At 32.3% G+C, this 13,280-nt stretch overlaps 2 protein-coding genes across 2 annotated transcripts; one reads left to right on the top strand and one right to left on the bottom strand.

Moving 5' to 3' along the window:
* The first annotated feature begins 3,526 nt into the window (after positions 1–3,526).
* LOC111288555 (microtubule-associated protein TORTIFOLIA1-like) lies at positions 3,527–8,157 on the top strand. Its single transcript, XM_022879488.2, has 6 exons — positions 3,527–4,708; positions 5,003–5,194; positions 5,749–5,854; positions 5,937–6,622; positions 6,700–7,566; positions 7,672–8,157. The coding sequence occupies exons 1-6, from the start codon at positions 4,016–4,018 to the stop codon at positions 7,867–7,869; spliced, it is 2,742 nt and encodes a 913-aa protein (XP_022735223.2). The 5' UTR covers positions 3,527–4,015; the 3' UTR covers positions 7,870–8,157.
* A 168-nt stretch (positions 8,158–8,325) lies between these two features.
* Positions 8,326–11,509, bottom strand: LOC111287451 (putative serine/threonine-protein kinase PBL23). The gene is made up of 5 exons (XM_089759639.1): positions 11,287–11,509; positions 10,525–10,706; positions 10,033–10,222; positions 9,262–9,653; positions 8,326–8,962 (listed from the first exon to the last, which is right to left on the bottom strand). The coding sequence occupies exons 1-5, from the start codon at positions 11,426–11,428 to the stop codon at positions 8,747–8,749; spliced, it is 1,122 nt and encodes a 373-aa protein (XP_089615765.1). The 5' UTR covers positions 11,429–11,509; the 3' UTR covers positions 8,326–8,746.
* Between the last annotated feature and the right edge of the window lie 1,771 nt (positions 11,510–13,280).

Here is a 13,280-nt window from a genome sequence, read left to right as displayed (position 1 = left end):
TCATATAGAACTTCCAACAGCAGATTTGGGACAAAAATCACGTGTTTTTTTTTATTATGTCACCTTCAGAACCATATCTAATCACTAACCTTCATTGCATTTGAAATCTAGCTTTTCGCAAAAGCATTGTGTCTTATTTGTAACTTGTCAGACCAGTCAACTAACACCAATCATTGCGCAGTAAAATCTGACTCTCCAGCCATGTTTCAATAACCAATGGTAGTTTGCCACGTATAAATATTGATACTCTTAACTTTTGATAATGTTTTAATACACATTGAAATGATTATGTACAGTGTTTAATATTGAAAAAATTTGCTGGATTTAAAATTAAATATGAAAATGATTTTTTTACCCTAAAATATTGAGTTTTTATCACTAAAGTGTGTCTATCAAAATTACCAACATTTCTTTTTAAAATTTTGAATTTTTGAATGTATGGTCAAAATTTATGGTAAATGTGATAACGGTTTAGATTGAATTAGATTTTATTTTATTTTTTTGAGTAATGTATAATATTATAAATTTTTAAAATTTGATCTAAATGCAAACAAATATTTTATATGATTCGATTCGAATTGAATTTTATAAGTTTGGTTTAATTTATCAATTTTTAAAATTTTTTTATGATTTATATATATTATTTTAATATGAATTTTTAATATATTCAAATAGTTTTAGATATAAAATAATTATTTCTATTTTATAAAAATTTAAACTATGTATAAAACTAATAAAAATATATAATTCGATTTGGTTCTATTTTTTCAAATTTTTGCATCTTGATCTGAAATTTAATCCAAAATTAATGTAAATATTAAATATCCAAACTTAATTTAAACCGAATAAAAAAATCAATATGAATCAAATCGAATACTATAATTTTAAATTGATTTTCAATTTTCTCAATTTTTTTCTCCTTTCTAATTCATGGTACCACTGCCAAGGGAGAATGAAAACTTTAGCTCCATTAATTGAATTCAACTAATGACTTAGAAATGAAATTTATTTTGATTAGAAAATATTACCTCATCTAAAAAAATAATTGTTAGGGTTTTGACTCATAAAATAAAGCTAAACATTGATATAAATAAAATTTCATGGCTCATTTGTTCTTTAAAAAAAAAAAAAAGTTTCATTGCCCAAGTTTTGATTGGAGTTTGTTAGATTGTGAACCTGTGATTAAGATTTGTTGGCTTACTCATGGACTATTAAACCCATTTTAGATCCACCAATTGGGACACTCTTGTATCTCCCAAGCCCAATGATCAAATCCATAAATTTTTCATGGGAAACAAAAATTAAAAAGAAATTTGGAAAAAAAAAATGAGGAATTTCATGATTTGAAAAAAACCCTTTTTTTTTTTTCTAAATTAATAATCATTAGAACAAGAAAACATTGTTAAGTGCAAAGCATGAGTGAAAAGGTTTGATTAAGGATAGCATTATTAACAAAATTGATTAAAGTAAAGAATGTTTTGAAAATCTTAAATGGTAAGATTTTGTCTGAATTTTTTTGTGTATTTTTTATCTTTTTAAAAATAAACTAAAAAATTAAAAGTTTGAAAGCTTAAAATTTTGATTTACATAATGGAAAGCAAACATTTATAATTTCATAAATTGCATTATGTTTATCACATATTCGAATTCAATACTTTTAAAATAAAATCTCGAATTTTAATTATCGATACAGTTTCTTTTAAAACACTAATATTAATTTTTGCTATAATATTTGATAAATCCCACATAGGAAGGGTAGATAAAGTAAGTTTGAAGTTAAGACTTGAAAGTATAAACGTAGGAGATTTTATGACTTATAAAATACATTCCTCTTTAAATTTTGTACTTCTATAACAGTCTAAATAATATTACCATGCATTAAGTTTTGGTTGGTAGGCAATGTCTAATATAGTCCATGTTTTTAATGATATTTCAAAACATACTTTTAATTATACTTTCATATGTCCAATAAAAATATTGTTGAAGCCTGCAGCGAAATTTGATATTTTGAATTTATCAAATTTTAAATTCAAGATTTAATAATAAATTTAAATTTTAAATTTTAAAATTTATAATTTTTTTAAAAAAATTACGATCGTCTTTGTACAAAAAGAAATTGATATTAAATATTAAACTTTAACGTGATAAAAGTAATTAATTTGAGTTTCTAGTTTTATACATGATTCCATTTAGCTATTTGTAAATCAAAATTGAATGGATGTACTTGAAGGCATGTAGGTACATTTCTAACAAGTATTTTTTGGTTCACAATATGTCTAGGGTATGTTTCATACCATATATATATATATACATATATATTTATATATATATGGCATGTTCCATACCCAAAAAAAAAAAAAAATTATGGCATGTCTTTGCTATTGTATATGTACTTGATTTATATAATTATTCAACATTTTACTTTAGTTAACAATATGATGGTTGTTAGATTGTTATTTAGGCATTAATTGTTTTTAATAATATCTAATATTTTTAAATATATTAAAGTTGAGTCAAATTGATTATTCATTTGAAATAAAATAAAATAAGATATGTTAATTTATAAATTTAATTGTAACAAAAGAGTATAAATTTTGTGAATTAAAATAAGAAGAGATTTAAATATTAAACTTTAATATTTTATTAAAAATATAATTTATCTAAAAAATTTTGCAGGCTATGGTTTTTTTTAAGGTTTTTTTTTTTTTTAATTTTAAAGATTAAAACTTCATATTCGCACCAACTTTAGGGGTAATTCACCAAAGAAATTTAAAATAATTAGTTTCAATCATTTTAGAAAAAAAAAAAATCAACCAACAACCCTAACAAATCTCAACCCAAAAGTTTCTAACACCCACCAAACGAGGCTAATATCACGTTTGGCTTTTGAACTATTATATATTTTTTTAATGTGATTCTTAAAAAAATATATATAATTAAATACTTAAATTATATTTTTGGGTATTAAATTATTTTAATTTTTAATATTATTAAAATAAATTAACGTAATATTTAAATATTAATGTGGATGACACATGATTTATATGTGATTATCATGTATTATTTTTAAAAATAAAAAAATATTTAAAATATAATTTATAAAAAAACTTTTTTATTATTGTTTATAATAGATGATAACCACGGTATCATTATATGATAATAATGTGTTATCCACATTAATATTTAAATATCATATAATTATTATTCAAACAATATTAAAAGATTAGCGTAATTTGTACATAAAATTAAAATTTAGATATTTGATTAAAAATTTTTTAATTTAAATATCATATTAAAAAAATTATAATAGTTTGGAGATCAAATGGATTATTAATATTTTTTTGTCAAATCTCTTTATGATGAATCATGTGTCACATGTTCAAAAGGTCCCATTTTTCATTACTGGGCCCAATCACTCAGATTACAAGAATTTTCCAATCAAAATCAACGGTCATGATCTTCTCATCACCTCAAACCCTAACCTCCTACCCTCCAAAAACAAATTAAACGTTCCAATTATCAAATTCAATTTCTTTTTTCAGTTTATTAAAACAAAAGGATTTAAAAAAAAAAAAAATCCCCTCTTTTTTTTTCTTCTTCCTTCTTGTTCTTCACTCTCTTCAGATCTCAGCCATCTCTTTTTCTCAACACTCTCTCTTTGAGCCCTCAAATCTCTTTCTTCATCAAGTTTTCTTTCATTGCATGCAAAATCCAATCTTTTTCAATTCATAGAACAATTTCATTTCCTCAAAAATCCTTTTTTTTTTTTTTTCTTGTTTTCAGTCTCAACAATCCCAGTTTTCTCTTTGAAGATTCCCACATTTTCTCTCATTGAACTCCAAAAATCTCATTGTTCATCAACTTTCCTTTCAATGTATAAAAAACCCAATTTTTTTCACTTAATAGAAAGCTTTCCCATTTTATCAAAATCCCATCTTTCTCTTTGTTTAAATCTGTAAAATCCCATTTTTTTTTTCCATTTTCAATCCATTTTTTGTCTCACATTCTTTTGACAATGAGTAATTCCCAAGCACCCAAATCAGCAAAAGCTTCAAAGGCTTCAAATTTACCTCCTCCTTCAATACCTGCAAAGCCCTCTTCAATTTCTTCTCACCTTGCAATGGTGGAACTGAAGCAAAGGATTTTAACATCACTTTCCAAGCTTTCTGACCGTGACACTTACCAAATTGCTGTTGAAGATCTTGAAAAGGTCATCCAATCTGTTTCCTCGGACTCCCTTCCCATGCTACTCAATTGCCTTTTTGAGTCTTCCAATGATCCAAAGCCAGCTGTGAAAAAAGAGTCTTTAAAGTTACTTTCAATGCTATGTAATTGCCATGGTGAATTGGCAGCTTCCCATTTGACTAAAATCATTGCCCACATTGTTAAAAGACTGAAAGATGCTGATTCCGGGGTGAAAGATGCTTGCCGTGATTCGATTGGGGTCCTTTCAGGGCAGTATTTGAAGGGGGAGAGTGGAGGGACTGTGGTGGGATTGTTTGTAAAGCCATTGTTTGAAGCAATGGGCGAACAGAACAAAGGGGTGCAATCTGGTGCAGCAACGTGTATGGCTAAGATGGTGGAATGTGCAACTGATCCTCCTTTGGCTGCTTTTCAGAAGCTGTGTCCAAGGATCTGCAAGCTGTTGAATAATCAGAATTTTATGGCTAAGGCTTCCCTTTTGCCGGTAGTGGCGAGTTTGTCACAGGTTTGGCGCAATGTAGTTGTTTTTAGCTTGATTTTGATCATGTACATTGTCTAATTCATAAGGATATGGATGATTTATATTGTTAGTATTTTGGATGTTAAATGGCAGCTTAAATGAAAGTATTGTGGTTTCTTAAATGGTTATGTGCTTGTTTCTCTGGCTGGTAATGTACATCTTGTTAGAGTTGATCATGCAAATTAGGTAGCTAGGTGGGGAATAGATTTTAATACTTGAAGAATTGCACAAATAGGGACAAATTGAAGTTCCATAAAAATTATGATGACCTCTTTGCAGGTGGGAGCAATTGCACCTCCGAGCTTGGAATCTTTGCTACAAAGCATCCATGAATTCCTTGGGAGCACAGATTGGGCCACACGGAAGGCAGCTGCTGATGCTTTGAGTGCTTTGGCACTGCATTCAAGCAACTTGATTGCTGATAGAGCAGCTTCAACGATAACAGTACTGGAGGGTTGCCGCTTTGACAGGGTAGCTTTCTAGAGCCATTTCTCTTTCATATAATGTTTATATATTTACACTCAACACCGAATGTATAATCTGTGGTTATTAAATTTTGATACTTTTTTTGGGGATCACACTGGTCCAAGACCATCTACTTCTTTTCTTCTTTTCATGAACTGATCTAGTCTGTTGACTTAGGGAAAATTATGTGTTATCTATCAACATAGATTTCCTTTTTTTGGTAACTTGAAATAATTAGAATTCCTAGGGTTAATTGTGTGCCAGAAAGTGTTTAGGGTTAATAGATGATGTGGGTTTAGACTGGATAAGTTCATGCTTTCTATATTGTTTTAAAGCGACTTTAAGTTAGCACATTATGATTCAGGAAGGCCAGGATTTTTGTCTGATTCTGTACTAATCAATGTCACTCATGCATTGTGATCCTCTAAATAATGTTGCTCCTGCGTTTTTATCCTTCACTGCCATCTCCTTTAATGGTGCATATATGGTGGATGTACATTACTCAACACTGCCTTATGGAATTTTTATTGTGTTGTAATGTTCAATCATTGGTTAAATAGATGAAACCTGTTAGAGATAGCATGACAGAAGCATTGCAATTATGGAAGAAGATTGCAGGAAAAGGGGAAGATGGATCTGCAGATGACCAGAAAACCTCGTCTCATGGTAAACATGTTGGTTATGTGCTTTTAAGTTTTATGGGTTGTCCTTCTGGCGTTTAGTCCTTTTCTCTTAATTAATGCTGTAGATGGTGAAAATGCTCAATCAGCTGAATCATCTGAAAAGAATGGCTTTAAAATTCGAAATGTTGATGACAAAAATCCAGATCCATCAGCAAAGGATTCATCTAATAATCTGTCCCCTACTTCGGATTCTGTTTCCAAAGGGAAAGGTGGAAGCATTCCTGACAAAGCAGTTGTAATTTTAAAGAAGAAAGCTCCTGCATTAACAGATAAAGAGTTGAATCTGGAATTCTTCCAGAAACTGGAAACAAGGGGTTCTGGTGATTTGCCAGTTGAAGTAGTTGTTCCTCGCAGATATCTTAATTCTTTGAACTCGAAGAATGAGGAAGAGTCAGAACCAAATGATCCAGCCTCAAGAAGAAGGTCGAATGGTGTGGGAAACAGCCAAGTGGATGATTTTCATGCAACTTCCAGCAACAAAAACAGTAACATAGAGAGGGGAGCTGCTGGTATGCGGGACAAAGGGCCTGAAGAGAAGATAGATGGAAAAGATCTAAGAAAAAGGGCATTTGATGCTGATGACAGGATAGATGTAAATCGAAGGGAGCCATCTGGAAATCGTTTGGGTTTCTCAAAGCTAGGTGGACAGTCAGAAGGGTCCTTGATCAGCAACAAAGGAAATTGGTTGGCTATCCAGAGGCAGTTGTTGCAGCTGGAGAGACAACAAGCGCATCTCATGAACATGGTGCAGGTATTTCCCCATTCTGCATTCAGACATGGTTCTGGTTAGTGCTCTTCTGATTGATAGGATTCCTTGTTATGTTGCAGGATTTTATGGGTGGTTCTCATGATAGCATGGTAACTTTGGAGAACAGAGTCAGGGGTCTTGAGAGAATTGTTGAAGACATGGCTAGGGATTTATCAATATCATCAAGCAGGAGAGGTGGTAATTTTATGGTGGGGTTTGAAGGATCTTCTAATAGACCTTTAGGGAAGTATAATGGCTTCTCTGACTATAGCTCCAAGCTCAGTGGGCGAATTCCATTTGGAGAAAGATTTGTCCAATCTGATGGAATTGCTCCAGGTTTGAGGGGAAGGGGACCTTCTTGGAGATCTGAAATGTCTGATGATTGGGATTTCCCCGGATTTGGTGCTTCCAGAAATGGGCAAGTTGCTTCAAGAAGAGCTCCAGCTAGCAGCAGCCTGGATGGTAGGTCACCCAAATCAGAACATGATAGCGATCAGGCTGGAAGCAGGAGAGCTTGGGATAAGGACCCTGGGCCTGAGAGGCTTGGTGAAGGGCCTTCAGCGAGAAGTGTCTGGCAAGCATCAAAGGATGAAGCTACCTTGGAAGCAATTCGTGTAGCAGGGGAGGATAGTGGAGCATCTCAAACAGGACGTGTTCCTGAATTGACTGCTGAAGCTGTTGGTGACGATAGTGTTGGACCAGAGCAAGATCCTCTCTGGACTTCTTGGAGCAACGCAATGCATGCCCTTCAAGTAGGTGATATGGATTCTGCCTATGCAGAAGTTCTGTCTACAGGGGATGATCTTTTGCTTATTAAACTAATGGATAGATCGGGCCCTATGGTTGACCAACTATCAAATGAGATAGCAAATGAGGCCTTGAATGCTATTGTGCAATTTCTTCTGGAGCAGGATTTGTTTGATATTTGTCTATCCTGGATTCAACAGGTATGGGTTCTTAAATCTTTGATCATTTTAGTTCAATCTGCTTTATTTAGACATTTTCTTTGTTAAGTTTCTTATTAGTTTTTATTTTCTTATATAACTTTTCAGCTGGTCGAAGTGGTGTTAGAAAATGGAGCTGATGCATTGGTTATTCCCATGGAGTTGAAGAAAGAGCTTTTGTTGAATTTGCATGAGGCAGCTTCCATGATGGATCCACCGGAGGATTGGGAAGGTGTGGCGCCTGACCAACTTCTATTGCAGTTGGCATCAGCCTGGGGAATTGAGCTGCAACAGTTTGATAAGTAATCTGCTGGTTTTGGAATGTGTATTGTGCTTTACTGGTTTAGTACAGTTATTTTACATGAAGTAAATGGTAAGTGAAAGAAAAAAAAATGGTTTCCAAACAGCTATCATGGCATCTGTTATAAAATATTGATTGATTCAAAGCTGGCTTATGCTAATTACACATTTTTTATGTCATGTAAGATAGTCGCCTCTTATGTAAATGTAACTATGTGTGAGATGCCTTTTAGCCAAGAGATTTGTCATGAAGAGCTTATTGTAAAGAGTAATTTTATATTCGTTTGCTTAAAACCTTGCAGAAGACACTTGGTTTTCAATTTTGACCACAAGTTAAAATGACAGTAAAATGAATCCGCTGGAAGGGCATGGGAAGATAATCTTTTATGAATTCGTGAGTTTTAAGATCGAAGTGAAAAAAAAAGACTTATGTTTTAGGATTAAATTTGTAATTATCTTTGGATCATGCTAAAATTTTCTAAAGCATTTCTTTCATTCATAGTTTCTTGATTCAAAAATGAAGGAAGCAAGTTCTACAATTTTTCAGCAAATGAAACCAGAAGGAACAGAAACAAAGTTGGGTTAATGGAATGATGCAGTAACATTTGATAAAGCTCCTCCGAATTGAAGGAGGTCATGATAGAACTTTTCCTTTCCCTACTAACTCTTAGAAAGCTGACCCTCCAAGGATTTAAAAAGAAATGAGATTTGAGTTGACCCCATGGATTGCAGCTCGCTTGCAACATGAAATGACAGAGTTTGATGTGCTCCATTAGCAGTTATTCTCTTTGTTTTTTGCCCTCTTCTTGTACCTTCATTTCATTCCAAGGTTTTTCCATATCTTCATCACTATGCCTACCGGGGGAAACTGATTTCTTGTTTGTCAACTGTTCTCCCCTTCTTCTGGTTCATTGCTTGTAGTTAAGTACTCAAGAGCTGTTACCACATCACTCATCAAAGGCCGGGCACATGCTTCTTCCTGCAGACACATTGCTGCAACTGCAAGTGCTTGATGGAGATTCTTAACAGGATAATTCCCATCCAGCAATGGATCTGCCATTGATGTGAAATTCCTTCTGTCTTTGAATAAGGGTGTTGCCTACAAAAGGGGATATAATCAGTGTTATGGAAGAATGGAAGTTAGAAATGTATAGTTGGCGGATCTATACGTTGAAGTATAGTGTCCATGGACACTCTAAAGATTGAAAAATGAAAAATTTAAAAGAAAAATTTCCTTGAAAATCCCTAAAATTGTTCGTTGGACACCTTTTTCATTGACAAAATTAATAAACCAGTCAGATAATTTTTTTATATATATTATAAGTAGATACTCTTGGAAAAATCCGTTACACGATACCCTTTCATGATTCTTTAAAAAATAAAACATTCCATACTTACCCAAGTGACAAGATTCTGTTCTTCCGTTGGTCTTGAATTGTCTATCACTCTTCTTCCAGTGATTATCTCCAAAAACACAACTCCAAAGCTGTAAACATCGGATTTTGTAGTCAACTGGCCTGTTAGTGCATACTCCGGTGCACAGTAGCCATAGGTACCCATAACCCTGGTGGATACATGTGACTTATCTCCGGTCGGACCAAGCTTTGCAAGTCCAAAATCTGAGAGTTTTGGATTGAAATCCTGGTCTAGTAATATGTTTGATGCTTTAAAGTCACGGTATATTACTGGGGGATCAGCTGTTTCATGTAAGTATTCAAGGCCTTTAGCAGCACCTATTGCAATTTTCATCCTGGTATTCCAATCCAATGGTTTCTTGTCTGGACGTAAATCTGAAAGGCAGAGTTACAGACAACTGAGTATGTTCATCAAAACAATACAAATGGAAGTTCTAAAACTGCAGCAAGGAAATTGTTTTAAATTTCAATTATCAGAATCCTCCAAAGAATAACTGATGCAAAAAGGTCTTTTCACTTAAAAATTTCAAGTTCTGAATCACATTATCCATCTCAGTCTGAAGTTATGTTACTAGTGTTATAGCAATAACCCAAACAACTTGACTTCGGAGTTTAATTCAGTTGGTTCATGCAATCACCAGTGATATCTAGTAAGTTTTGGGCTCAAATTCCAGCACTTGCAATCCTTTCTTCTATGTCTAGGCTGCAGCCTGTGTTATAAAAAAGGCAAACAACTTTAAATGCTAAACAATACCTAGAAGGTGATCCTCCAAGGAGCCATTAGCCATGTATTCATAGACCAAAATCCTTTGATCGCCATCCGCACAATATCCAACCAATTTTACAAGGTTAGAATGATTGAGTAGACTCAACATCAAAACCTCAACCAGGAATTCTCTGTTTCCTTGATATCCATTCCTGTCAAGTTGCTTGACAGCAATAACCTGAGCATGATTGAACAACAATAATAAGGTTACTAACTAAATGTTAAACTGACAATTTTAAACACCATATGATATGATACGAAAACAATAAAGAATATACGAAAACATATATTTGTTTGACAAAAACAAAAAATATGTTTGTGACAGGACAATTTTCATGTTTTACACATATTAACTATTAAGTAGATGGACATCGGTATGCAATGGCCAGTATACTAAATATCATGCAAACTATACATTTTTTTTTGGTTAAAACCTCTTTTTAATGTAAAGTAACAAAGAGGTGAGATTTCAAATTGTACTTGATTTGGGTTTTCAATTTTCCCCTTGTAGACCCTCCCAAAACCGCCTTCACCAAGCTGATTTTCAGGGTTGAAGTTGTTAGTGGCGGTGCATACCTCACGGTAATTGAAAATCTTAGCAGTTATATTTCCTTTACCCCTTTTTGTTATTTCTTGGGTGATGTATCTCTTTCTGCTGCTATCTGTCAAAGGAAAAAAAAAAAAATTGTTCAAGCATGAATCAACCACCTGGAGTTTTCAGGCAGATGAGAAAAAAAACTTTGTTTAAAACTTTAAATGCATAACAAGATCTTAGATCTAACCCTTCTTTCTCATCTTTGTACCATAACCAAAATATAAAATCAACATATTGATTATTGCAGCAGCAATGAAAGTCTTTTCATGATGATATCATTGATATGAGGCCTCAACAGGGTGACCAAGGATAACAGGAATGAAGCTGATCTTGGCTTGGCAATTAGAGTGTTTTCATGATTTTAAAAGAAATCTAGAAAATTGAAGCATACAATATTCAAACTGACTTTTTTTTTTTTTTTGCATACCATTCATGAAATGAATTGAGATTTGAATAAGAAAAATAGGGTCTGGAATTACATATGCAAACATATGTTCCTCCATTACATGTTGATGGATAACAAAACAAGGATATGCGGACCATGAAAGATATCAATAGAACTAAAGGGAAATAAAGAATGATGCATATTCTCAAATCAAATCAGGGTTTTGTAGAATCAAAGATGATCTACAGGGTAACAATTGTACCACTCTTAAAGGAAATATTGGCAAATGAAGCCATGGTTTTTGTGTCATGATATTCCTTGATGCTTTTCTCTAATGACCTTCTGCTTAGCCTCTCTTCTGACATGCAACAGGAAAAACAGTTCATTTTGGTCTTCCTTGTCATGGCAACAATCCAATTCTTGAACCAAATGTTTAAATGGCTCAAGTTTTAAGACAATTGACAGCAGAGCTGTGGGAAACCTAACTCCAGGAATACAACATCTATCTGGTCCCTCCGGAGGGCACGAGGAAAATTTTCTCGTAATGTCTGTTTTGATTCTTGTCTGTCCAAATCCATTGAGGCAGATAGCCAAAAATAACTTGGTCAGATCTGCTAAATATAGAAGCAGACAGATATTTTCGCATTTGTTAACAACCTCTCTCGTTATCAGAAATGCAAAATGGTTTTTGATCATGAGCTTTTCTTTCCTTATATTTCCATTCCATTTAATTCTCATCTCGCTACTTGTCAGCTCCATACTCCATTGTAAACAAATTTATTTGACTCAGATTATCTACAAATAATAACCTCCAATCTTTGTCAATGGTTTTCTTTTCAGGAATTCCAGCTTGTAGCTTTAGATAGTGCCCTGCCCCTCAATTTCTCTAAGAAACAAGAGAAAAAGAAAGAAATGGAATCAGATGGTATATAAATGCTCAAGTGCTTGTATTAAAACTTTGGAAATTTCATCTTGAATGTTATTTTGTTTCATAAATTAATCATAGGATTTAAAAGTTTTGAGTTAAAGACAGGAATTAGTACAGAATCTTGGTACTAAGACATCAGTTAGAGCATAACTTGTTTTTTTTTTATTATAAATCCTTTCCTAAAATGCATCTCTAATTCTCAGAAATTAGCATTGCATCAGTTGCCACTGCCCTCAATGAATCATTAATAAGCCAAGATTAATATTTTTTTTTCCCAAATAAAGTCCAGTGCAAAAATGGCTACATGCAATGGTGTTGAAATGAATTTTCTCATAGGACTTCTAATTATCTCATGTGGCAAAGAAAAGAGGAAAGAAGTGAAGAAGTTGGATATTATCAGACTAAATGGAAGACAAGAACTAGCTGTTCTTGTGTATATGATCCTAGGATTTAGAGAAAGCATTTGCAAAAGAGTGGAAATATTAATATGGGGCAAAAGAAGGGAAAAGAGAGATTCAAGGTGGTTATAAATATAATGAAATATCAGTAAAAGAACAGAAAGATATGCACAGCAATCATTAGGGCAAATTTCCACCCCCAAAATAGCTTATATACTGCTAAAAACAGAAATGGTAAATGTGAAAGATAGGAAGGAATTCAAATTGTCACGTTCTGAAACCGAGACATAACACGGTTATTAAAGGTGAGTAAAAGTCGGTTTGAACTGACTAGACCGACCGAAATCGAGTGAATTTGATTGAATTAGTTTGGTTTATTCGGTTTTAATTATAATCGATTTTTTAAATCGATTAAATTGGTTAATTCGATCAGTTTTCGATTTTTAAAATTGATAACCAAATTGATCGAATTAACTTATTTTTTAATAAGTAAAGATAAAAAAATTTGAGATAAATATTTTTATTTTTTTTTCTTGTAAAATATTGTTGAAATTATTAAATTATTTAGTCATTTAGTTGAATGATACTTGAGTTTGAGTTTTATTGAATTGAATTTATGATTAAATAATTATTTATAATAAGAAGAAAAATAATAAAAAAATAATTATTTAACTGAACCGACCGAACCGAACCAATTTTGATTGGTTATTTAAAAATATTTGATTGATTCGATTATTTGTTAAATAAAAATCAGTTAAATCAGTTATTGATTTTTTTCAAACTGAATCGATCAAACTGACCAATTACTCACCCCTAACGATCATATTATTTTGAAATAAAATTCTAAAGTAATATGAAACCTTTTTATTTAATCATTCTAAAATTCTTCAAAAAAATAATCTATTAAAGAAAATTTGTACCTTTAATTCA

Source organism: Durio zibethinus, chromosome 4, assembly GCF_047325235.1.
Source record: "Durio zibethinus cultivar Kanyao isolate XHJ-2024 chromosome 4, ASM4732523v1, whole genome shotgun sequence".
In the NCBI taxonomy this organism is placed as follows: domain Eukaryota; kingdom Viridiplantae; phylum Streptophyta; class Magnoliopsida; order Malvales; family Malvaceae; genus Durio; species Durio zibethinus.
The sequence above is the reverse complement of the archived record's forward strand: the minus strand, read 5'-3'. Positions and strand labels throughout refer to the sequence as shown.